This window comes from Cyanistes caeruleus, chromosome 2 (genome assembly GCF_971803275.1).
Source record: "Cyanistes caeruleus chromosome 2, bCyaCae1.hap1.1, whole genome shotgun sequence".
NCBI classification, from domain to species: Eukaryota; Metazoa; Chordata; class Aves; order Passeriformes; family Paridae; genus Cyanistes; species Cyanistes caeruleus.
In genome coordinates this window covers 49,630,501-49,657,464 of record NC_141702.1, presented here as the reverse complement: position 1 = coordinate 49,657,464, position 26,964 = coordinate 49,630,501, and the positions used below count along the sequence as shown (strand labels likewise).

At 36.7% G+C, this 26,964-nt stretch overlaps 1 protein-coding gene across 2 annotated transcripts in view; it reads left to right on the top strand.

Moving 5' to 3' along the window:
- MAN1A1 (mannosidase alpha class 1A member 1) overlaps positions 1-26,964 on the top strand; it is a 141,415-nt gene that overhangs the window by 32,926 nt on the left and 81,525 nt on the right. For both annotated transcript variants that reach the window (XR_015283142.1, XM_086876896.1), the window contains exons 2-4: positions 4,132-4,228; positions 13,403-13,518; positions 23,865-23,945. Coding sequence is in view for 1 of the 2 variants with exons in the window: in XM_086876896.1 (XP_086733022.1) it covers positions 4,132-4,228; positions 13,403-13,518; positions 23,865-23,945 (294 nt within the window). In the remaining variant the exon portion in view is untranslated. The remainder of the gene's footprint in view (positions 1-4,131; positions 4,229-13,402; positions 13,519-23,864; positions 23,946-26,964) is intronic.

The following is a 26,964-nucleotide window of genomic DNA, read 5'->3' as shown; positions in this document are numbered from 1 at the left end:
CCAGCCGGAACAAAATCCTGTGCAGCCTGCTGTGGGTGAACCTGCTTTAGCACTGGGACTGGAAGTGGTTGATCTCCAGATCATCTCTCCTTTCCAATCCCAACCATTCTGTGATTTATTTTTTTTAATAGTAAAACTAGTAGTAAAACTAGAAAGATTGAGGGATGCTTCTATGCAAATGTAACTCTGCCTATTAACATCCAAGTATGGAAGACATAGGGAATTATTTAAAACAATTTCATTAGCTGTACTGGAGAGGAGTTTGAGAGTACCAGGCATCATCTAGTCAAAATCTGTTGAAGTATCCCTCATTGGGAATTTCTCCTTTTAACAGCATCAGTAATGTTGTGTTGGTATACCAGATGTTCTCAGTAACTGTGATCTTTAGAAATCTCAAGTGATCAACAGCACTTGTACAAGTAGTCAGAGAAGTGATCAAAAGACTCTTCATGAATTGCCAAAAAAAAATAAAAAATCAGTAGATAATGATTTGGTGCTATCCCATGCAAACAAAAAGGTGAAGACAGCAAAGATAGATGGATTTCTCAAAAAAACCTGTTAAAATTGATTCCCAAAGTACCCGTACCAGTTTTGCCTAAGCAAAGAATCCCCTGGGTGAGCTGGGTCTATTAAAATTGCTTCTCAATATTTTAGAACCTTTTCATTCTCACATAGAAAGTGAAGTTATTTACAGATAGGAAGTTAATGTAGTAGGAAACTTAATATGATTTTGTAATTTCCACAGTAGGGAAAGAATGTAGAGTATTTCTGATCTGTTGAATCCTAGACATGGAGACTTCTTGATAGGTTAAATGAGCAGTCACTTGTGTAGCAAGGCAGTGTTGATTAAGGTAGGGTCCTTTGGCTGCCCTATCTGCGGGCTCTTTGCCCAGTAACACAAAGTGCTAATAACTTTTTTCTAAGGAGCCATTCACTTTTGTGTCTGTTTGGAATGCCTCATTTCTTTTGAAACACTAGAGGGCTCACTGACTGCTTTTGGAGCTGCCTTTTGCTTTCAGTGTATGTCCATAAATCCCCAAATGTCTAAGCAAGGATGTCCTAAAGGTGCATTTTCTTTGGAGCAAATTTACTTACTTATCTCAGTGGTTTTGTCTAAATCTAGGCTTTCTGGAAAAGTTCTAAAGAACTCTTTAATTAACCAAAAGGGATGAATTTGAACTCTCATTCAGTAAATTCTGGTAGGGTTTTTCCTCCTGGAATATTTCCTTAAGTTTAGGTAGAGCAGTTCTTTTTGGTTTATTGTTTGTTTATTTGTTTGTTTGTTTTGGGGTTTTGTTGGGGTTTCTTTTGTCTGCTTGGCAAACAGCAACATGGGGTTGAAATCCACCCATTGTAATTTCCTAGGAAGCAATTAGATAATTAGATAAATGTACCTGAGTAGCTAGCAGAATGGGAGGAAAGTTTTGTAAAAAAACCCAACAATCCATCTGATGTTCACTGGCACAAATAATAGATATTATTAGAAGGTAGTGTCTACTGTCTGGCTTATCTTCCTGTCTTACTAGTTCAGGGCAATACAGTGGCAATAGTCTAATCAGAGTGGTTTCTGCTACCAAAGCACAAATACATTTATGACACAATGATTGAAGTGTCAATGCATGAGGAAAAACTAATGGCAGGTTTCTCATCATCTAGAACATCTTGTAGCATCGCACACTTTGTGGCTGTTGTGGCTGGACTGAACCAGTCTGGAGCTGCTCCTGCCTTTCTCTGACTCTGATACTCGTGACAATCTGACCTGGGGAATCAGACAAGACAAAAATGATCCTCAAAACAGCAATACCACCTGCAAAAGTTTCTCTTTCCTGAACTGACTTGGTTTGGGAATAGATGACCACTGTATTTCTTATGCAAGAGAAGGAACACAGATGTGCTAGGAGAAAAAGGGAAGGACAATGGTGGGAGTGGCTTGAGCAATTATGATGTTACTATAATACTACATATTTAGGCCCTTTGATTCAGGCCACCTAATTCCAAGTTTAGTTTATTTAAAAAAAAAAAAAAGCCCTTTTGTGTGGTGTGTCCTGATTAAGATTAAGCAAAGGAAAAGATTCTGATGTGATTGCATCAGAAAATAAGCTTTGAGAAAGCATAGGATTTAGCCTCCCAAAATCTCTGAGAATTTGTACGTTAATATCTAAAGCTGAGCTTGCAGATCTTGGATATGATGGCAGGGCAGAATAAGTCTTTCTTGTATAGTAGACAAAATTACCAGAAAATTTCAATTGATAAATTATAAAACATGCTGTGGAGAAGTGATTGGTTTCTTGATTGGTTTCATGTAGTTTTGATCCTTGTAGCCAGGGATTGGGAAAGCCCCATAGTCATAAAGTCTGCCAGTTGGCTGCCTATTAAGAGTTCTGCTTTGAGACAAAAAGCTCTGTCCTGGGAGAGCTCCTAAGCCACTCTGCAATGAAATCAAGCAATGGACACAGCTCCTGCCATCCGCCATATCACTGCCTTCCATGGCCTGAGACCATTTCCACAGAGTCTCTGACTTGCTGCCTTTCAGCTGAGATCTTACACCAGGCTAATCTTTTGGTTGAAAATGCTCACATATTAGCTGCTATTGCCAATTTTTATATTTGTAAAGCTGGACCGGTAGTGTAGATTAACATCCATGAATTTTCCTGCAGGATAGATGTGCATTTTTTCTTCCACTAATACTGAAGAAATGTTTATTCTCACAGGTATAGCAGTATTCTAGAAAATCTGTTGTCATTTATTATGGTATGGCTTAATGCAGATTTTTAATTGACATAATTTCTCTGTGGTTTGAGCAAAGGAAAGAGGAAGGGAGAAAGTGCAGGATTACTATTATCAGCATGTCCCAAGGCTGCTGCTTTTAAATTTAGGGTTGTAACTGTTATTTAACAGAATTATCCTTGACACATGGCCTAAAGAAGAGGTCTGATAGCAAGGACAGAGCAGTGTTGTCATCTGACAGCCTGAAGCAGTATCTTTGAAAAGGTCTGTAATTGTCACTTTTTGTCTAGAAGATCACCTCTGGCATTCCCAACCCTACTCTGTCTTGTGGAAGAGGGGAGGAGGGACAGCAAGGAGGCAACATCTTTCTTTCTGTTACATAAAGCCATGCTGCTTGTGGTGGCCTTTGAAGAAGACTCCTCCTGAGCAGATGTTAAAAGTGGTGGTTGGTAAGGGGAGGTGTTGGATCTGCTGGAGTGGTGGTGGTTTGTCACAGAGCTGTATGATTCTTCTCACCCCACATTTGGGGAGGTGCAGGTGAGCTCCTGGATATGCACCTGGACCACCCTGAAAAAGGACAGTTCAGACCAGATAGGTCTGGTGATGGTGGTGGAGTGTGAGCTGTTCTTGAGCCAACCCAATCCCGTGACTTCTGGTGTGGATACCCCCTGCTCTTACTACAGCACTGCTGGGCTCTGCAAGGCTGTGTCCCAAAGCAGTATTTATCTGTGGTGCACCTCTTCTCATGCAAAATATGACTTGATAGTGATAAGTTTAGCTGTAAATGTTTTGTCTCTTTGTGCAGAATGACGTGTGAAAGTAGCCACAGATGCATTTATAGTCATAAAAGATTGTATTTTAAAAATCTCAAAACATTTTCTAGCTGTTCTGCCTGCCCACTTTACCATCCTTCTACTGTTACTAGCTGTGCTGAGTTTGAACCAGCAAGCAGGTCTCTGCCAGAATCAGTAAACTACTGTAAACTTTATTTTTACCTTAAAAAATCTAAAGGTTCTAGGGGAAAAACCTTCCTTTAAAATATTACTTCTCCCAGTTTTTGAGGTATATGCTAAAGGGAAATAAAATCTCAGTTGAATTGATATATGACACAATGAATTCCCTTCCTAAAAATTAGTTACTTTTGAGTGTGTCTTGACCATAAGCTTACAGGTAACAGAAGTGGAGAGGACAGTCATGTAATTCTTACAGAAGCCATCCCACTGCTACCTGGAAAACAGTGCCACTGTTATTCTTTATCGAATATTTCATAGATCTAATGCTTACAGCAGGACTTTGGTTAAGAATTGAATTAAATGTTTTTAATATTGGGAATATTCTCAAGTGGGTGTTTGCTGTGGCTTCTTGCTAAATCAACATTATAATCCTGCTTTCGTTTCCCTACAGATGATGAAGCATGCCTGGGATAATTATAAGCGTTACGCATGGGGATTAAATGAACTGAAACCCATATCTAAGCAAGGACATTCAAGCAATTTATTTGGTGAGTAGAGTGTATTTTTGTGCTTAGTGACGTTAGCACAAAACAGTAAATCAGCTGAAAAGCTTATAAGTGATAAACATGTTTTCTTTTGCTCCCTGTCATGCAGCATGATGTTTCTTGCTTCTGTTATGTATAAAAAGTAGCAGTAAATGAAGGTGCTTTCTGTGACTTTTATAGATTAGTGTCTGAATGAGGATAAATGGAGCATGGCATTGCTGCATGATAAAAAAATAGTTTTGCTGCAATAAATACTGTCCTGTCTTAAACATTTACTATGGAAATCATTGATGCCACGTTCAATAAGCAGGGAACTAAGGGGGAAGGGGTGGAGAGGAGGAGAAATCCTATACAAGGAAAAAACAGTACTCTCTACAGTCACAAAGGCAGCTGCAGCTGTGTGCAGTTCTTGGGAATTTATTTCCATTTCTTATAAAAATTTGTTGATTTGTGTCAGACTCCCTTATCAGGCTTTCTTTTCCATTAGTGCAACTGTTGTTTGCACCTCTAAATATTGTACAGATGTTAAATAAAGCCCAAGTTGTTATCAGTGTAGAACAAATATGGGACTGAAAAGTTCTAGTAGGAGAGGCACACAGTAAAAATCCAGTGTAATGAGTCAAAACTTCCTCAGTGTCCAAGTGGGACTTGTGGCTGGATAAATAGCAGCTGAAGAGAAAGAACATTCTGAGAAAGCATAAGAAAACAGTCCTATGAACTGTCATTATCTTCAGTTTTGCAGAAGAATGAAAATTTAAACTGTTTGACACCAATTTTTCTATTCAAATAGCTTGTTTACCAAACAGAAAGCTGAAAAATGACTAATTTCTATAGCCGAGAAAAAATCAATACATTATGTTGATTTTAACAGGAACTTACTTTGTTGAATGTTTGCAAAAGATAGCTTGAAGTGGAAACATTTCCTAAAACAGCCTAAATAGAACACTTATCAAATCCCCAACTATATTTGGAGGTTGCTTAGAGACAGCAGTTGTGATTACAAAAATAAGTTGGAAAATACAACATTCTACAATCTACACTGATCTTGCTACCCCAAGGTAACGTCAAAAATGTTAATAAGTAATTATTATCTAGTTAGTTATTGGACTTCTTTTTTGAGTTCTTGAAACAGAGTAGTCTGAGTTGACTTCAAGGTTGAGTCATCATATTTCTGTTTCCTTCTCTTCTCTAAAAATGAAAATTATTTCTTGTGCTCAGGAGAATGATAGTTGAGTGGTTTAATATATTTGAGAAACTATTTAATGGAATTCTGTTTACTTGCAGTACAACAAAATGGCATGAAATTTCTTGAAAATTAAAATGCTTAATGTAGTTTCATTTGAAAACAGAGATGGAATAAAAATTTCCAAGGTTTGAATTAATAATAATATTGCATGGATTTTCAGAAAAAGCTGTAGATGTATTGACTTGTAAAATTCTTAAGCAGGAGTTCTGTGGATGTTGCATAAATTTAAGTCACTTCAGGCACAATTGTCTGTGAAACAGGACAAGTGTTGAATTGAAAAATAAAACTACATTTAAAGGAGTAAGAGCCAGACTCAGTCTAAATGCAGATCAGTTTCTCATCATGGTTATCTGGTAAAAGTTCTTATTGCTGAGGAGTTTTCCTTAGAAACATCTTCAATCTTATTGATCTTGATGCAAATCAAAATATACATTGTGTCTCTTTCTGCTGAATTGCTTTACAGAATATCAAAGACCTGCCAGCAGGTCTGCCTCATAAGTTACCCTTGCCCAAATCCATAATTGCCTTTTCTTTGTTATAACAAAACTTGTTTCTGTAAGTGTCCTAAGATGATTAGATCTGATCTGTACCTTCATGTTGGAATTCAACAAATGCCACCTTTTTCATAAAACAATAAAAGCAAACATCTGTTTCTGTGTTGGATTTCTTTCCTTCATGAAAGGACGGACAAGTTTCCTTATCTTCCTTGTTTCTTATTTAAAAAGAAAAATAATAAAAATTACAAGTAGTTGACTAATTTAAGGTAATTCTGAATTGTTTCTGAATTAGTGGAGAATAGGTTACCTTCAGATCTGTGTCCTGTGAATTTCTTCCCAACCTTCAAAAACCAAGACCTTCAGTTCATTGATAACTATCTCCAATTTGCCAAGACCGTCTTTTCTTCTTGCTGACAGGTCTCAATTGTTTTAGAAATACAAGTTTCGAATTGTCTTAGTATCGGTAAAACACAGCTTATTTCATTAGGCACTGTTTGATTTTAAGCACTTCTCCTCCTTTGAATTAACTGCTGCATTTACATTGCTTTGAATAAACTGGGAGTGGCTGCTATGGGATAAAGACTTTTGGTATCTCACTGAGGAACAGCAGAGTCCAGTGCTGTGTGGTGCTTTATGTTGCATAAGTTATAGTACAGCTCTCCTGACACAGAAGGAGAGAGTTGTTTTCAAATTATACTGCTTCTAAGCTTATTTTTGAAAGTGTAAATGCATGGCTCCTTTCTATCTCCATTTTGCAGGTAGATTATAATGACTGTTGTGTCTTGAAGGCAAGTCATAACTGTCATGCTGTGTTTCTCAGAAGGACAAAAATAAGATGGCTTTTGAGAGATGTAGTTACACATAGATGTGGCTTAGGAAATATCATGAAATACAGACCCTGTACCTAGGCTAGGAGAGGAGGAAAATGGCCAGTGGGACGTTGATGGGAGAAAGGGTAGGGACAACTGGTGGTTCTAATTTTGGGGGAAGGGAAAGAACTCTGCTTTAGCACCTTTTATACATTATTAGTAGTAGAGTTATCCTCTAGGATATCCTCTAGATCCTCTAGCTGAGGACTTCTTGCTGAACTTGGAAATTACTTATTTTTGTCCTAATCTCAGGCCATGAATACAAATTGTGAAGTCAAGGAACTGCCTTGCTCTTGCTGGCATTCTGCAAGCAGTGTGTGTGGAGGGGTGTATGTGATAAGTTGAGAAAGTCCTTAGACAGGCAGTCTGTAGATATATTCATGAGCAGAATGAGCAGAAGTTGCTTTCTCTCGCATGTGCACACCAAGAATAATATATTTTTAGAGAAACACTGAAACATGTGTGATCTGAAACGTTTCTCCAGGAAGCCGGTGCCACATACGTGCCTCAATGGCAGTGTCTTTTCAGCACATCCCTGCAATGCTTTTATTTCCTTTCTATTTGCCATGTTAAGTTTTACCATATTGTAGCAACTATTTGAAAAGACAGAAATATTTTTATTGGTTTAATTTTGTGAAGTGTACAACTGTTTCTAGATGAGTCAAATAAATTGGAATACTCAGCATCTGTCTACACCATATCTGTCCATTAGCAAAACAGGGCATATCCTGGCATGACTTCTTCCATGAGTACTAAATCTTGTCTGACTATTCCTAATAGAGAGTAGGCCCTGAGTAAGTGCTGTTAGTTTTGAATACTTTAACCTTTATGCTTCAGGTTACAATGTTAGATGAAGCAGAGATTTATTAATCTACTTTCCTATTGTGAAAGTGGCAAAATTACAATTTTGCCCTTTTTTTCATAGCACTCCACCACCAGCCCCTCAAACTAGGAGCTATTCCTCTCTAAGCCTTCTGAACTAATTTTAAAACTAATGAGTGCTGCTGCACTAGCAGAGAACTCTTTCTAGAAGTGTTTTCTGCACATAAGTGACTGTAACTAAAGGGCTTTTTTTAATTATCTGAAGCTGTGTTTCATGTGCAGTATTGTCAGTTTGATATTCTAACTTGTGGGCATAGTATAATTAATCTCTGCAAGTGAAAAAGACCTTTTCTGGAGGCAAAAAGGTAAGCATTTAATAAATAGTCACACTCTGTAAACCCCAAAGTACTATAATTTAGCAAGATTCTGCTCCTCCTACTTTGAACAGTTTTTTTGTTGTTTCTTTTATGGAGTGTTGAGGTATATGAATATTTTTAAAGTCTGTCAAAATTTATATGCAAAACTGTCTTGACAGTGTATAGCAATGTATCTTTTCAAACTCTTAGTTTATTAATATAGCCTAGGCAATTAATTGTGAATGTGTTTAAACAACATATTAATTTAAATTGAAAGGACTCAAAATCTTCCCCCACACCCTAGTCTTGTTTGTCTTCACTGTTCCTGCTGTATTCCTTGAAATTTTGTGCTTTGGTATGTGGTTTTCATTTTAGAAGTAAGCCTGACATCTATCTCAACTAAATTAACTTGTGTAAAGAATAACATTAGCAGATATGTGGATGAATTGGTCAACACAGCATTTTTGAGAGGAGGTTATGTTGCACAACAAAGACAAATGTAGTGTCTTTTTAGATTTCCAAAAAACATTTTTCAAGCTTATTACTGGCCTCTCACTCTCAAATTACTCATCCCAACGCTGAAAAATCAAATGACCAGAGTGAAATTTGGCAGCTCAAATAAGTTACTTGGGGTAGCTTTGACAATGGCAAACTGCAAACAGTTTTGCAAACCCAGAAGGATTTCCCAACAGGCGATACTTGCACTTAGAAATAGAAAATGTTCCTAATTTAAGCTGGCACTTAGTGAAATGGGAGATATAATTCTGAGTTAATACACACAACAGGCAGACTTCATAGTAAGTAGTAAAGCTTGACAACTTTCCAAAACAATACGTGGAGGTCCATAAAAAGCGGCATAGATGGAATGAACAAGGATTTATTGTTCCTTGTGGGGGGTGATATCCTTTGTAAGGAAGGGGTGGAGATAGCAAATTACTAGGCAGCATGTTCAAACAAAGGAAGGTGGTTCATAACAAAACATGTAGCTGAGCTGCATGGTGCCAGAAGTGTGGTGGATGCCAAAGGCTTCCACAGGAAGCACAGAGATAAGCAATGAAGGAAAAATTACTTGAGCTTTATCGAATTCAAAGACACCAGAGTTGTCTTTGAACTAAAATGCACAGATGTATAAAATACTGGAGATTTAGAAGAGCATTCTAGAAATATTACTCTATTGTTTCATGTTACACATACGAAAAGCTAGGTTTATTAAAAATGGAATGAATTTTCTTTCTCCACTCTTAACCAGGTGCTAATAGTCACTGAAATTAGAAGTGTTAATATTGCTGAAGGTTTGCCAGTACTTGAGTCGAGAGTTTCGTGTTTTGGCATAGCACACTTTAATAATTAATCACTTTTGACACTTTAAATTGCTAATGATATTGGATAGGAACCTTTTCAGTGAACTTTAAATAAAGGAAAACACTGTTCTAAAATATGAGTCAGCTTTTGAAGCAATGCTACGAAAAACCTGCAGCTCAAATCACAATGTTACTTTAGTCAAAACTATATGTATTCTCAAATGCCAAGCTTGGTGTGCAGGGGATGGGAGGAAATTGTAAACTCTCAAATGCACCAACAAGCATTGATTCTGAAGGATTCTATTCCGGACTCTTCTGGCCATATCTAAAAGCCTGGGCTAGACAAGTGAGAACTTATTTTGGCACATGCTACAAAGGTTTTGGCCATAAGCCAGTTGTGATTCTTAAACCATATGGCTATATAAGCTCAGTCACAGAGCTGTGCTAATAAGGTTGTCATTCACATCCAGAGCAGTTCTCCCTGCAGTGCCATCCTGGAAACTCATACAAAGTTATTCATCCTCTGATCACTCTTCTTATTCTGCTTTTGCAGCCCAGTCCTGAGATGCCACTCCATTCTCTGATGTAATCCCTTCTTTTTTTTATTTGTGTGCATGTACACTGGCACTGTTAGATATTAAAAAGCATGCAGTTTAAATGGGCTGACTGTGCATTACCCAGGGGAAATACATTGTACATGTGCTTTACATTGTACAATTCTGAAATGCTGGTAATAAGCCATTGTGGTTAATAGTCCACAAGTCTTGTTAGCAGTTTGTTCTTTTTTTGTGTTCTTCCAGATCATTGCTCAGGATTTTAAGAGTTATACTGGAAAGTAAGTTCTGTAGATATTTCTTGATGGTCTACTGGAAATTTCATGTTGACAGATTTAATTTGAATTCTTTTCAGTTAAAAATAGTAGGCTATTATATGTGTTCTCTATTAATCTCTTGGAGTAAATGATGCTGTTAGTAAAGAGAAGAGATAAAAGCAAAGGGTTAACAACAGAAGTAAAATGGAGCATACATGAGCACTTGGTCTGGAGGTTTTGGTAGAGATTAGTATTTCTTCATTTTGGTAGGCATCTGGTTATGTCTTTTATCATCAAAATCACTCCCTTTGAGCTTAAGTTTTATGAGTTTCAAGTTCATTTTCTCTACCTTGAGTGTGTGTATGTATGTGTGTATATATATATATATAATTTTTTTTTTAATTATCTGCACAATATATTTGTATTTACCTGAGGTCTATGAATTTTACCTGGGTATTGTTTGTGTTATCTTCCTCCTGCCTAGGGCAACTAGGAAACTCTACCATGGTGACTGCAACTTTGCTGGTACTCTATAACACAGTGCTCACTCTTAGTAGGTGTATAGGAAAACAGTCCTCTTGTCCAAATACTCTGTTTCATGAGTGTGTACTGTAATTGCCTAGCAATAATCTTTGCTTCTTGTAGACCATGACTGCTGTGTAATTCCTTGGGAATGTTGTGTAGGAATGAACAACAGTGATAACTGTATTTAATAATTTATGTGCTGTGCTTTGAGAAGCATAGCTTATATAGGCTTGTGAGATATTTGGTCTTATCCAAATAAGAAACATTCATTTAATTTCTTTGCACTCCTTCCCTCACCTGCACCACTGGTTTGTCTGACTGGTTATTAATGAACTGTTCAGCATCACGATTTCCATACTAATCTCAAGTTCAAGTTATCCTGTTGGCTGACTTAGCATAAACTGCAATTGTTAACAAGTCATAATTCTGGCCTCTAAACTTTCTCTGTTTTGTCTTCTATCAAGAACTTGGAAGTACAGCTGTTTGACAAACTTGACTAATTGTCACATTAATTGTTCTATTCCATTTCCTGGAGCTTTCAGAATAATAGCAGAAGTTATTTCAAATAAAGAAAGATCTACTTGAGATTCTAGCTTTTTTTTTTTCTATCTGTGCTCTAAGCGGGTCACATAGGCCAGATTCAGGAAAAACAAATCTTTAGTTGGTGACTCCAAGGGTGATTTCTCAATAAATTTTCTCCTTATTTTCTCCTGTTTTTCTTCTGACTTAGTAGTGGGTTGCAGCTCAAGTACTAATCCTTAAAACTGAAAGCTGAACTCTTTAGTGGTGGTGTTAGTTGTATTACAAGAGGATTATCACAAAGAGTGTCTTTGCATGGTGAGCCTATCACAATCCACTGAAGCAAATCAGGTTATAGATGGTTCTCCAGTAAGAACTCAGCTGTAAAGGTTCACTAGGAACTGCTTTTGTTGTATGGAGATACCAGACATCTCCAGAGCTTTTGCAGTAGCATTCTTGAGCAAATGTCCTCCAGCAGTTTTCCACTCACACTTTCTCATAAGCTCAAGAAAAATATAAGTTGCTTAGCCAAGTTTAAAGGAATACTTTTCCTTTCATATTAGAGAAGGGCAGCCAAGTTCCAAATAAGCTCTTGGAGGCTATTATGTTGTTCTTACCAAAGTCTGCTGCAGTTTTATTGGTGGAATATCTGGGGGAAAATGTAGAGATTACTTCCTTCAGGGTAGGAAAGAGGCATTCCAAAAATGGGTGGTATAAGCAGCTGCTAAAATAGAGAAATTATCTGATTCTGTTAAATGGACCAAATAAGTGTTGTAGTAACCTCATATATTATTTTGTTTAAGATGGTGGAAATGGAAAATTTTTTTCTACCTGGAAGCTTAATTTAAGAAAGTGATGTTAATCCTGCTATATAGAGCTCTCCAATCACCTCTCTGTTTCATGTGGAAGCAGAAAACTCATGATGGCATTGAACACAAGAATTGACTGATACAGTAGCTTGCTTTATAAATATGAAAAACTGAATTCTGATATTTGATAAGTTTACTTTTTCATCAAGTATTTCAGAGACAAGATTATAATCAAGTTCCTTAATTAGTTGTAACTACTATCTCGTTATTCTCCTGGTACAATCAATTCCAGAATGAGTAGTCAGCTATTCACCTGACTCATTAGCCCTGCTGTGGGAGACAGGGATTGGACCTAATGACTTTCTCTGTTGATTGCAACCTAAATTATTTTGTAATTATAAATGTTTACTTCTCTATCAGAGTCTTCTCTAAAATATAACAATGGTTTTCCATTCATTATGAAAACTGTGGGAGCCAAGTAAGGAAATATAAATTCTAGCAGAGTGGTCAAAAATGAATTTTTGACCTTATCCCATAAATAGGAATTGAAACTTCTCCTAGACAAAAATGGTGTTTTGAAAAGATCAAGGTAAATTTGAAGTAAGCACTGGAAAGTACTTTGAGTGACTGTGTTTACTTGAACCCCACCATCCACATTAACCTTTCAGTACAGCATGATGAACATTTAATCCATTCCAAAGCCAACATACTGATGATATTTCATCTGGCAGTGTTAGGTCAAGGCTAACTCTCACCCACCTCTGCAACAGAGGTAGAAGGGTGCTGCATTTGCAGACCACCAGTGCCTTGCTCTGAAAACCAGTGCCTTGCAGCACCTCCTGAGCTGACAAACCCCTGTGTGCAAGTTTGCCTTTGCCTCACCCAGAGCTATCTTGTGCAGGTTACAGGGTGGTGCACTGTACCAGAAAAATTGTTGTCCACAGACTGTACTTCCTAAAAGGATTTCCTAACTGAAATGGGATCAGTACTTACCAGCTTCTCAAAGCTTTATGTATGTTCTTGAGTACAAAAATAAAAAAGCAACTGATTATTTTAATTCCAAACTGGAAGAAACAGGAATTTCTCAATTACTGAGATTTACTGTGGTTTATGTCATTTTACGGTGAACTGTTCTATCAGTGGTTTAAAATGCAAAATTATGGCTGAAAATACTGTGCATTAGAACAGCTCTTCAAAAGTTCATTAGGGGAAGAAATACTTAAATATTATGATGTTGTGTTGTGGTATGGGAATCAAAGTAAGGGCTGTGAATTACTAGTTACCACTTGAATGCTTATGCACCCAGTTTTTAATTGGATTAATTGAAATTGGATTTTGAAATTAGAATTAATTTAAATTAATTAAATCTAACTGGAATATCTTCTGTTGGAAAGTAAATCAGTGGCTCTTCATGTATTTCAGGTAACATACAAGGAGCAACAATCGTGGATGCCCTTGATACACTGTACATCATGGAAATGAAAGAGGAGTTCAAGGAAGCCAAGGAGTGGGTTGAAAAAAACTTGGATTTCAATGTGGTAAGGAGCGTTGCTGATTAACATTTAATGCTCTGTTTAGTCTCCAGGGGCCAACTGAGGCCTGGGTTATAGTATTACAAACATGATGCAAGGCTAGAGAATTTAGATCATTGATAGCTAAAACAAGGCAGGAAGCTGGAAGATAGGAAATGTACTGCTCTGCTTATAAGCTCTTTTTCAGTCAGAGAGATTTAAGTAGATGGAAGGCAATGAATGAGCTGTACTGAAGGAAGGAAAAAGGAAATAAAATATTTGCCATTGTAAAGTGAAAAAACAGCCTTTTCAGCTTCTCTGGGTAGAAGAACTGGTAACCTTCAGGCATTAATTTTTTCATTATGTAAACCTTTTACATTTTCCCTTTCTGAAATCTTCCACAGATTTTACTTGTCTATAGAGAAGTATGTACCATATGTATGTACCATATGTACCATACATATGACTTAGGTTCCTTTGTCTCCTCCAGTAAAGTTGAATATCATGAGTTAGGCTGAACTATTGGCACAACTGGACTGCTTTAGTCTTACAAAGCATCAGGTCTTCACAGCTCCACAAATCACTCTATTAAGTGGCAAATATGCAGCTGAGGGCAAAGTTCATTATTGAAGATTTTATTCTAGAAAGGCCTTGAACAAGCAGGAACCTCTTCAATTAAATTGAGAAGTCCTGTGTTTTTTGGTTTTTTTTCTGGGCCAGGGGATTTATGTTTGGGTTCAGAGAGCTGATGAAGCACCTCTGATATGTGTAGTAAAATAAGCACAGTACTTTAAAGCTCTTGTAGTTGACATGCTTAATGTTAGAAACCTTTTTTGAAAACAAAGTACTCTTTCTAATAAGTTATACGAAACCCATGTTTAATTAGGGTCGCTTCCATGCTTGAGAATTAATTATCATTTTAAGAGGGAGTTATTAGAAGTGGATATTACATAGTTTATAGAAGCAGTAATTTAGTATGCACTTATATTTACATTTATAATGTAAATAGTGGATATTAAACAGTGCTCCTCTGTAGTGTCAGAAGCCTGAATGACATACTAACTTTATTTTGTTCATAAGAATTTTTTTTCCTAAAGGTATTTTTGTAATACTAAATTCCTGTCTTATTAGCTTGGTATTATCAAGATGTTTAAAAAACAGGATAAGACAACAGAAAATAACAAACTCCACTTAAAAGGATGAGCTGAGTTCTGCTTGGAGGAACACTGTAAAGCATTGTAGAGTGATTTACATTATTAACGTGAAAATCTTGGGGTTTACATAAATCTTGCTATATTTGGTACTGGAGACTTATAGATGGAATTGCCTGCATTTCCACTTTTTAATGCACCCAATCTTTTTCTCAGTAATGCTTATAAGCTAAGAAAATGTCAGAAATTTTGTATTCCATTAGTTGGTCAATGCAGGAGTCAAGCAGATTTACCATAGCAACTTTACAGATAACACTGACATGCGTCACTAACAGTATATTGTTACTGATATTCCTGTAAATAGCAGTCTGGAGTTCGACACCTCACAAAATTATTTTTATAATACTTCATCATCATATGTAATTGAATTTTACATTGGCATCAGTAGCAAGTAGATGAACTTTCCCAAACTGGAAAAAGGAAATTAAAATAAATAACTGCAACGCCAAATTTAATAACAGATATCCATTTGTTTAGTGGCTGGATTGTTGGAAGCTACTCAGCTTGCACTTTTGTTTAGTTTTCCACTTTTAAGTATAGGTTTTAGATTCAAATGACATATTCTGCAAAAATGTTATGTACACCATTACTTGCTTCTGTGTTAGAAACCTTTGTCCCATGAAAGGGATTTATTTGGAATAACTGACACACTGACATATCCTTAAGAGTTACTTCTTCTGAATAGTACAAACCTGTGTTTGGTGTTTCTGATCATTTTCTGGGCAGCAGCTACTTAATCAGCATATTTGGCCTTCAATTGCATAAATAGGGTGAGTTTTTCTCCTCATTTCTTCTTAGAACCATGTCTTTCATATCGTTAATTTTCTTTAAGATGTTCCTTACAAAAATTGCTGTGACTATTCTGTAGCAGAATTTTTGCTCCTTATGTTCTGTGTCAATGCAGCTGGATATAGGAAATTTTTACAAACTCTAGAAAATACTCATCAAACTATTTGGCCAGCACACACACCACTCTCAACACCTGATCATAAAAGTTTCCTATTGTCACTTTGTAAAGTAGGCACTGGCTTATCCACATGAAAGGATTTATGGAATAAAGATGACTTAATGTGAAATGGCAACATCTCTTTATGTGTTAGATTTCAATCTTGCAGTTCAGTGAATTAGATGTCAGGGTTGCTCTTCTTTACCCTTCCAAAGATAGGTTTTGATTTTGAAGGAAAATTCTAGTTAAGTCAGCAGCACCTTTCTTGGCAAACTTGTGCATTTTAGAAAGCTTGTTAGTGGATATGTTTAGAAGCTTTCCCTTTTGGAATATAAAAGAGGCTATTTTCACTACAGCTGTAGCTGGTAGCCCTGTGATTTTATAACTGAGATATCCATGTTGCAATGCTTGGAGCTTTTTTATGTCACAACTGCTGACATTTTTTTAAAATTTGAAACCTTGCTGAAGTTTCAGCTAAACTGAGCCATTCCTTCAGGAATTAAGTAGCATTTTCTGATTCTGTCAATATTATAAGAGATGTAGACATCCTTGTACTTTTGGAAAGAGATGACATTTGCAGTGGCGAAATCCATGGTCTTTGCTTTGAGTAGCACCATGGATATATGCTCTGTACTCTGTTAAAGCACTTATCTCTCTGGGGGATTAATCTTTGCTCTTCTAATTAGTATAGCCAAGGCTTTGTTCTGACATCACACAGGCTGCTTCCCACACACCCCTTCACAGTGCACAGCCCAAGGCTGCAGCACCTGGGCTGGGCTGGGTGTATCAGCAGGTTACAAGGGAGGAAAAGGGAACAGTTTATGGGATCTTTAGGGAGCTTGGTTGTTTCCTAGCTAAAACTACGCACTGCTCCCTGCTCCTCTGCTCTTATTTTTTTTTACTTGTTTCTGAAGTTGCACACAGAGCTTTCTGAAAGAGTTTCTGTACCACCACCCCACTTCTACTTCCCAGAAAAGCTATCGGTCTCTGCAGCCCAAGAGCCAAATAACACTGAATATATGCTTGGGAAGAGACAGAGAGGAAAAGGGATCTTAATGAGGCAAATGAAGGGGTCAGGTGTTGGGGAGTAGTGGTGCGGGAGCTGAGCCACATGGCACAGCAGTGAAGGTTTAGGATTTGTTAAGTATTGGAATTGATGGTGCCCTTGCATCTACAGCCAAACACACCCTGCCCAGGATCTTTAGGATGAATGTCTAAGTGATCCATCCCCTTCTTCTTCAGCCCTGCTAAACTACTTCTGTGCAAAAGGGCAGTCTTGCACTGCCTCTGCAGTCTGTACTGCCTACTGGGAGCAGTCCTTGGTCTACAGAGGGTCCTAAAGCATGTCTGGACATTGACTGGAACAACAGGGGCCCACACCAAGACCAGAAGATGCTAGCAATCAAACTGTACTTGGGACAGGGCTTGAATTCATACCCTGACCGGCTGTCTGATGGAAGTGTAGCCAGATAGGATCAGAATGGGGACAAGGTATGGAGCAGAAAGCCATGCACTTTTTTGGATAAGAGGGAAATAGGGAAAGTATGAAGGGTATTTCATTATTTGCTCTCAAAGACAGGTGCTAATGAATTGAAGAACTGCATAAAGAGAAGGGGATGAGTAAGAAGGTGAGGGCACCCTCAGTCTTGTGTCCTACCAATGCTCTCAAGCAAAGCTGTTCAGAGGTTGGTCAGTCACTGTAGGCTGATTTTATATGCCATTTTTGAAGCTTGAAGGCTAACTTACCCCTTCTGATTTTCATCTTTGTGCTTAGCTCAGCAAATCTGGGTATCTTGTAATGAGGTTTTTGTCAGCAGCTTCATGCAATCTAGAAGTTTTGTAAGTGATGTGTCTATTATTTGGGAACTGGAAAAGAACTGGTAAAAGTAGAGAAACTTGAAATTATGGGGGTTTTTTTCTGCTATCGTATATATACCAGCATACCCCCTTTCCAAGATATCAGACCAGCAAATATTATTTACATCTGTAATAAATAAGTCTTCCAGCATTTGTCACTGACTCAGCTGTATGTGTGGCGTGTCCAGTAACAGGACAGACTTCAGTTTGCTTATTTCAAACTTCAGAATTTACAAATCTAAATCCTACTATTCTCAGACTGTAGTATTATGACTTGTAATTGTATTTAACAGTCCACCACCTAATGTTCTGACTTTGAGCATTATAGTTTTTTGGCTCTTTATTCTTTGTGGTTTTCCTCTTCAAGTGAGAAAATCAGAAAGTTTCCTAATACAACAATTTGGAACAGCCTTCCCATGAAAAAAGAAATAAAAATAAAAAGTCGTGTGGGAGGTGTGAGTAAATGTATAATGGGTCAGAGAGAAATCTGAAGAAAGTCAGCAGTTGAGAATGGTTCTTTAGTTTGTGGGACTATTGGATTACTAGTTTGCCACATAACTTATTAGTACACTGTAAATGCCAGACTTCAAAGTGACTTGATTTTGTTTTGATTATGTGTAAGAATCTATTTTGATGGGCTAAAAAGAGATTCTGCAAATTCATTACTAAATGCGGTTCTTTTGCTGTTAGAGTTCATTAATGCCTCCAGTAGCACTTTATTTTTGTTCCTGTTGAAGATCTTGCAGTTTGCCATGCAGGGACTTCAGCAAGGTTAAATAACACGTTATGCAATAACCAGGCTTTGACACTTGTGATAAAAAGGTTGCTAAGATTGTTTCCCATGTCTTTGGGAACTGAATATTTTAGCAAGCTGCCAGTAACTTTCATTTGTAGAATATGAATGAAACTTTTTTCCCCACAATTGGAAGTAATTAAAATCTTGTTTAATTACAGTAGTTGAAAGTGAGCTATTGTAGTATTATCCATGACTATCGTACTTCCTGAGCTGCTTGAAAATGGTAGGATTTGTTGCTGTTCCCAACCTTTGTGCTTCAACAGGGGAATATTATTATTTAATAGTAATAATAATTACAAGTTAAACTCATTCAACTGATTAAACTTGGAAATGTGGGCCCTTTGTGTCCACTTTTTTAGTCTAGAATTATATACATTATTCAGCATTGTTCAGCACAGGGTCCCTGGTGTTCTCTTGCACAGCTTGTTAAACTGCAGGATATGGGCTGCTTGCCATGGTGTCTGTGCGTGGGGGGAGTTGCTATATTCCTTGTACTCAGGAGCAATAGGTGGAAATGCAGATGAGGTGACTGAAGTTCTATATATTCTTGATGATACAAGAACAGGAGAACCAAAGGAAAGTAAGTTTTGGAAGGAATCTTTGCAATAGAATAGAAACAAATAGACTGAAACAAATTATATGTTAGGATTTGTGGTGTTATTTTTTGTTATCTTTATAAAAACTAAGAGAGTAAGCTCTTTATCAAATATAAATTAAGGTGACATGATCATTGGGAATACATTCATCTGTGTAAAGAGCACACAGTATTCTGTCCAGTTGAATTTTGAATGGCAGAACATGTAACCAGTGCTTCTGATGAGTGTCAGGTGGAACCTAACACTGGATAAATAAAAGTGTTGTGTTTCAAATGTTGTGTTTGTAAGGGAGGGTGACTTCCCATGAGAAAATACAGATGGAAATTGTTTTGGCCTTGTTCTGTGAATTGTGGAGAGGAAGATTATCAGGAACGAGATGCATTAATGAAATTATCCAAGAGGCTATGAATACTGATTTTTGGGAAGCTGGAGGAGTTCAATCGGCAAAGGCCTTCAGGGGAGCCCAGCTGACAGTATTTTTTTTGTCTGAACAATGTTTTCAATATTAAATTCAATACAACAGCTGTTTAAAACCTCAGTAGTTTACCAGTTGTTGTCTTAATCCCCTGGTTTATGGAATGGTGAAGGAAGTTGAGTGGTGAGATGCAGCTGAAATCAAATTGTCCCTGTCATAGGTTTGCAAATAAAATAGAAATGCAGAGTAACACAGGTTAATTAATGTAATTCTTGGCACTTTATTCTGACTGCACCCTCCCCATTTGGTTATATTTGTTGTTTTTTGAGCATGGGTCTTGCTAAGGCATTGTCACTCTCCCTTTCTTTAAAAAGAGTTAGTATAATAGGTTTTCTAGTTATATCTGTAACTTTATCCAGTACCTTGAGTGTTTCTGAGCCGTGGGTTTTCTTCTACTTAAAAAGCAATTTTAACATTACTTTGGTATTATGTGTCTAGCCAGCAATGTAAAAGATGCTGTATGTCTTTGTCAAAATAATTTCATCTTTAGAAGCTAATCAAGGAAACCAGATGAAATTCCTGAAACTTGTGACAGCCTTACTCTTGTACCACATATTGGATTCATAAGTTGCTTTTTGTTTTGTATTTTTTTCTCAAATACAGTGCTCAGAAGTCACAATTTCTCTGGATCTTGTATAGTACTTGGACTATTCCATTTATTATTCAAATAGTGAATGACAAATTACTGAATAAATATAAGACAGAAGACCCAATTACTCTCATTCAGCAATCAACATAAAAGCCCTGGAATTAAAACAAAAACACATCATTCCCAATATACATAGTATGTGTGTGTATATATATATATATATATGTATGTATAAGTATCTACAGACTTTTGGAATCTTTTCTAAAAGGCCTGCAAATGTCAGATCAAACTGATGTTTAGATGTTAGCGCAGATGTGTACTAACAAAAGTGTTTCAGATATTCTCATACACTGCACAGTCTATTTGAGGTACTAATGTAAAGACCATAAAATTGGAAATTGTATTTATCCAGATGTTCAGAGCTGTCTTTTACACTGTTCCTTAAAAAGGAAACATTGTAGTCATCTTGAAATATACATATCCAGTCACTTTGCCTTACAGAATTCCATTAGATATAATGGAATTAATTCAACCACTTCTCAGACTTGCTATGTAAGTGATACAATGACTGTTTGAGGGAGAAGGCTAAATTTAAAATAAAAAGTAATTCTCACCTCTACAGATGGTGAAGCAGTAAGAAGTTAAGATGAAAGTTTTTCTGAGATATTTTGGTACTGTTAAATGGATCATAAGGTATTTATGCACAGCTTGATCTGAGAGCAAAATAAAAGACAGTATTGCTTAACTAGGATTTGAGTAGAAATATACAGACTTATTTGTACAAACTGTTCATGGATGATTAAAAGAGGATAATGATCAGGGTGTCGCACCTTCAATGTGTCATACAAAAATTTTAAAATTCAAACCAGAAAGTTGGAGTAGCAGAAATCTTCTACTTTTTGGACAGGCTCATTTTTCCTAACAGACTATTTCTTCAAACAAACTTTCCATGCAGAGATGTTTCTTTGACGTGAAATTATAAAACTTTGTTTTGCCAGTTTCTGTTATTTGTGTGCTGAGAATAATACTAACCTGGTACAGTGAGTTTAAGAGTAACTGTATCTGGCATACAGCTTTCAAATCTATCCTTAATGAAATGTCTGTCTCAGTGTTTGTCTGTTTCAGTGGCTTGCACAGAGCTTTTAGTAAGAGGCAAGTATTTCAAATGAAGGTTCAGTGGTTCAAGCGACCTATTGGGAATCTGATACCATTATAATAATGGTTGCCTTCAAGAAATGTCCTGAAAGATCACCCCCTCAACACATGTTCAATATTACAGTGCAAGTAATCTTTGTGGCTGAACAGTAAAAGCTTTATTCACATTACTTCCAAGTAGTCTTCTTGTCTGTAACTGATTTCCAGAAGCAGATGTCAGTGCACACATACTGAGCCTTCCTTAAAGGGTCTTTGCACTCCCTGAAAGATAGCAATGGTTTTGTGAGTTAAGTGGTCATATTTAAATCCAGAAAGTCAAAATGTAAAGTTCTGGAGACAAAATATTCAGGTCGTACAGCACTCAATTTACTTCAAGCAACTGAAAATCAAAAAGTAATTTAATTCAGTTCTCAAAGGAAACACAAGTGTCTGGGATATCTGATTAACTCATTTCCTCATCTGACACCTACCTCTTTACAGCTTCCACCTTCCCACATCATAAAAAAGGTACTTGATATGTGCTAAGGCTCAGGATTGAAATGGAAAGAACCTGAACTTCTGAAAAAGGTTCACATATTCATATTCTCATACTATTCATAGGAGTTTCAGCTAGCTCAATCTCCAGGGAAGAGAAGCCACCCCTTTCACTCATTTAATCATCCTTTCTCCAATCAGATCAGGTCAGATCAGCCTTTCTTTAGTCAAATCAGTTCTCCACTAGCTGTCTTATGTGTTGGATTTTAAGGTAGACTTCTGTATTAAATGTACACGTACTGTAGCTCCTAACACAGGTGGCCTGCTTAGCAAGCAAACAGATGCATCATCTAGATAGTTCAGATTTCTAAAGGATTTAAATGTTTTTATATCCCCCTCCCCAGGTTTAACATGGATCATGGCATAATAAAAAAGCTTGCACAGGAATGTTAAGCTGAATACCTGTTTCCATTTACCTTATTGCTGCATTTAGTGAGACAATGACTGAACACTTGGAAAGAGAAATAACAGATTTTGAAAAAAAAGACATTTTGGAAATAGAAATTAAGCTGCAGAAATTAAGCTGCAGAACTTAAACTATGTCTTTTCTCTTAGAAAGAATAAGAGAGGACCAGTGGGGGAGAACAGTGACAGAGGAGAAACTGCAGCTTTCTAGAATACTCAAAATAAACTTGAAAGAGTGTTACGTTCTAAACACTGCAAGACAGCAAGAAAATTTTGCAGTCTTAACCCCGTGATGCCAGTCTGAGTTTTCAAGAGTCAGATGTGTATGTGATGGCTTTACTTTGTCAGCCCCTTTGAATTGTGCTCATGTTTTAAAAAATGTTACAGGGACACACATATATCCTATATTAATTATAAATTAGTAAATTTAGCTAAATTGCAAACTGCAATTGCACTGAAGTGCAGAATACATTTTAGAGGAGAAAAGTTAAATTCCTGAATGTAAACCAACCAGCCTTGTAGCAAGTCTGAGAGTGTGTTTTGAAGGCTGTACCTTTAAAATTCACAAAAAAAGTCATCTGCTCTGCAATGTGTCTAGATACCTTTTCTTAATCAGAACACCTTGCAAAATGAAAAGCATGAAGTAATATTTCTAATAAGTAGCCTAGTGCTGGTTGGTTTGTTTTTTCTGTAAAGCTAGTTTACTACAATTCAAAAATCCATAGAAAACAGGGAGCAACTTCTTTCCTCCTATGTAAACTGACATCTGAATGTTTAAACTGGAAAAGCATGAAACTGAGCTGAATGAAAAAAGCCTGCAAGACTTTCAGAAGAAAATCCATCAGCTCCACTATGTATTGAATTATATTAAATATAACTATAGTGTACCTCAGCAAATAGAAAATGGAAAAGTGACTCAGTAGAAGCAAGAGCAGCCCAGAACATGTGAAAGTCAAATGCCTTTCTTATGTGCCCAAGATTTTGGGACACTATTTCCTTTTCCACTGGACCTTTTTCTGCAGAAATATAAAAAGTAGTTTCACATAAAAAAGCAAAAATTAAGAAACTTCACTAGACCAACTTTTTAACTGAATGTCTTGAGTGATTTAAATGTTGGGGAAAGGTTGGAATTGCCTTAATAAAGAACAAAATCATGTGAGACTCACTGAATTTCAAAAGGCAGGGAAGAATGTGCTTTGGGTTTTGAGATAGATACTGGCTGGACCTAGTCTTTATCATTGGTAAAGGATTTATCCATGCCAGCTTGGAAAGGGCTGTCACTGTAACAGCAAAAGATCATCTTCTTCCTTGTGAATACACTTCCTTGTGAATAATGATTACAATTTTTTCATGAACATGTAATTAACTCATTCTAATGTTACTTTGTTTTTTGCAGTAAGTTACATGTAGACTGAAGTAGGAAAACACTTGATAGGACATTTTGATCAATACTGGTCTGTCTGAGATGGTGTGAGGGGAGGTAGTGTGGGACATGTGATCCAAGAACACTTTTTGGGCAAATGCTGAATCATCTGCAAGGAATGATAAGTACTTAGATATGTGGATTTAGAGATCACCTTATAGCCCAACAGAAGAGTTGAAAAGTTGAGCAGGATGAGAATAATAGAGAGGATATTTTGTCAAACTGAGGAAAAGAAAGAAATTATTTAAAGTCTTATGTTGGCCTTCCTACATCTTCTGCATTTTGCTATTTACAGTTGTTGTGCCTTAAAACCTGTATGTATGTATATGTGTACATATATAAACAAACAAACATCTGTAGAAATAAATTTATGTTTATTTTAACAGAATGCTGAAATTTCCGTATTTGAAGTGAACATTCGTTTCGTTGGTGGACTACTTTCAGCTTACTATCTTTCAGGAGAAGAGGTAAGATGGATTTTATTTATCCAAATAAAATAATTTCATTTATCCATTGTTTAAAACTTTGAAAGGGGCTTGTACAGTGGAGGCCAGTCCAATCGGTCTTCTTGGTTCTATTACTATTCTATTCTATTGCTATTGCTGCTTTCTGTAAGTCCTAAAGCTATTACTTCCTTTAAGTGTTAAATGATATTTGGGGTTTTTTCCTTAGTGGGAATGACATCCACTGGGCTTCATGCTAGAGTGTGTAATTATGGAGTTCCTACTTTATGGTAGTGGTAGATTTGGTGAATCAGCTTCCTGCTTCGCAAATGGGTTTCAAGTGTACCTTTGAACTCATTTAAACTCCTACTTTTAGTTTGCCTACCTGAATCTGAGGCTTCAACTCACATGGGAAAAATATGTTAAGAAAGAAAAGGCAACTGTAAACCTATACATGTGAATGTCATTAATCTCTATTACCTGTCATGGTTTCTGAAGAGAATGAAGATGCAATTTCATCTTAGAGCTTTGTCTAAATGCAATTGCTTGTTTAATTTTTTAAAATGTATTAGTTTTTGTAATAACTTTTTTGGAGAAGACCAAAAGAGTCGTAGGTACCATTTTAAGTGACGAATTGTGATATTTTCAAGTCTTAGCTTGGCAGTTGAAAAGTCTTTAATCTTACTAGTTTAAATTCTTATTTCTGTCTCTGGATTATAGTAGTATGTTGTTGCAGGATTACACAAGTTAATACTGTTTAACCATAAATTGAATTTATTTTTTCTTAAATCCAAAGCAATTACTGGTGGGCACTCCACAAACCCAAGTTAATTTTTTTCATAAGTCAATTTCCCAAATACTAGGTAGGGCTCTGATTGAAGCTGTCATGTTAAATTACTTAAATTCTGTGGCTGTGAGTGATTATTTTTTATTAAAATTTATGTTAAAGCTGTTTTAGCACCTATAGTACTATTGGGTCATGTACCCAGCAAAGAAATCGTAAGGAGATTGTTCCTCTGCCACTTTTATGTCTTAACTAGACTTACCTGCTTATTTCACGTGGACCTGTTCTGAATATAGATGGTATGGAAAAGGCATTCATATCTTAAAATACACAGGTTTTATTATTTGAATTTTATTGTAATTTGGTGGGGGGGGTGATGCAGTCGGACACTTAATAGTAATGAAAAAAACAGAGGTGCTTGGGAGCTGGCTTCTGGATCTTTGCTAAATATTGTTTAACTTGTGGTTCTTCTTTTTTCACTGGAGCTCTACTTGGGAAACAGGTGTAGACTTTTCTAGCATAACCATAACACTTTAATTAACCAGTTCTGACAGAAGCAGGGGATATTTCTTGGCAGACAAGCTGGTAGATGAATGCTCATGGGCCTTTATATCAAGTGGCAGTTTGTCTGCCAAGAAATGCCTTAATCATTTGTCATCAGTGCTGGTGATTTTGTATGTATGTTGATGGTTTATGTCCTATGTCTGTTAATGTGCAGTCTCACTTTCAATCAGCATATATAGTTTCTCCTAAATAACATCTCAAGCATTCCTTCATCCTCAGAGAGGCAGTTTTATTGTCTCTACCTCTTCAGCTAGATTGAGCACTCGTGTTTCAGTAAAATTCTTGCACAAATGAAATGCAGAGACATCTGAAACAAAAGAAAGTGTTTCACGCAACAGATAATTAAGTGGAACTCTTTGCAGTGGAATATCAGTGATAATGGATGCTAGTGCCCATTCTAAAATTGATGGACTCAGTAATGAAAGTAAAATGGGCTCTTACATATGGAGAAGAGGTATATTATTAAGAAGGGTGCCAAGCTCTTGCAGGCCAGGAAGGGCATTGTCCACACTTGCTGCTGATTCTCCCACTCTCTGTTAGACATCTGCTGTCCAAGACAGAATGATGTCCCTAAACACTTGTTCTGGTGGCTTAGAGAGTGCAACTCAGCATGCTCTGCCTCCATCAGATTTGGGGAAACTTCACGATTTGTCTCCGAAATCCCAAGATGCTGTGGCAATAGCCAACATCTGCCAATGGAAAGAAGTAGATGCAGAAGGGTGAGGTGCTCCTGTATTATGTGGGTCCCTTCTTCCCTGCTGCTGCTGAGAGATGTGGAAAGACCTGAGGGCCCCAGAGGCTGGCTGCCACCATAGAAAGTATATCTTTAATAATCTGTTAGTCCATTACATTACTGGCTATTCCTAAAAAGGTGGCACAATCTGAAGGTACAGTGCTCAAAAAAGTAAACTTCTTTGGCTAGAAGCTCAATTAATTCTTTATCAGATTAACTATTAAAAAATCTTATATTCACTGTGCTCACTTACCAGGATTCTAATTAAAGAAAGCTATGTTTTGGTAGAAGGAGTGATGGAAATAATTATTGTTTGTGCTTCTGAATTACATTTCCATGGGTAATGATCCAAAGCTGCAACACATTGTATGTTCCATAATCATTTGTAAGTCTAACTAATCACGATTAAAGAATATGCTATCATACTGAGTAGTTCCTAAAACATCCTGCTCACATAATAGTTCATTTAGATAAAGTCACCAATGTGAATCAGTCTGAAAATGAACAAATTTAATACTTTACCCCTTGATAACTATATGTGCTGCTGTCTTGCAAATAGAGCCATGAGACACTTTCTGTTAAACTTCCTACAATCTCTACCTTACTAGAATTAATATGAAATACCTAAAAGTGCTAAAGCATCATATGCTTTTTTTTTTTTTTCCCCACTGTGGTAACTGTCTAAACCCAAGCCAGAAAGAGTTTTAGTCAAATATCTATTTCATTTGTAAAATAGCCACAAATATCAGAAAACTTGATTTTAATATGAGTAACTGTTTAAGTGCTGCTACTTTTTTTGTTGGTTGTTTTTTGGTTTCTTTTGGGTTTTTAAGTTCCTAAGAATAATATTCCATGTGAATGCTTTTCTTGGTATTTTTTCAGTATGGCACTGGCTGTAAAGGATTTTTAAAAATAAGCCTGGCTCCTTAAAAGCACTCCTAGTATTGAATTTTTATTCTTTT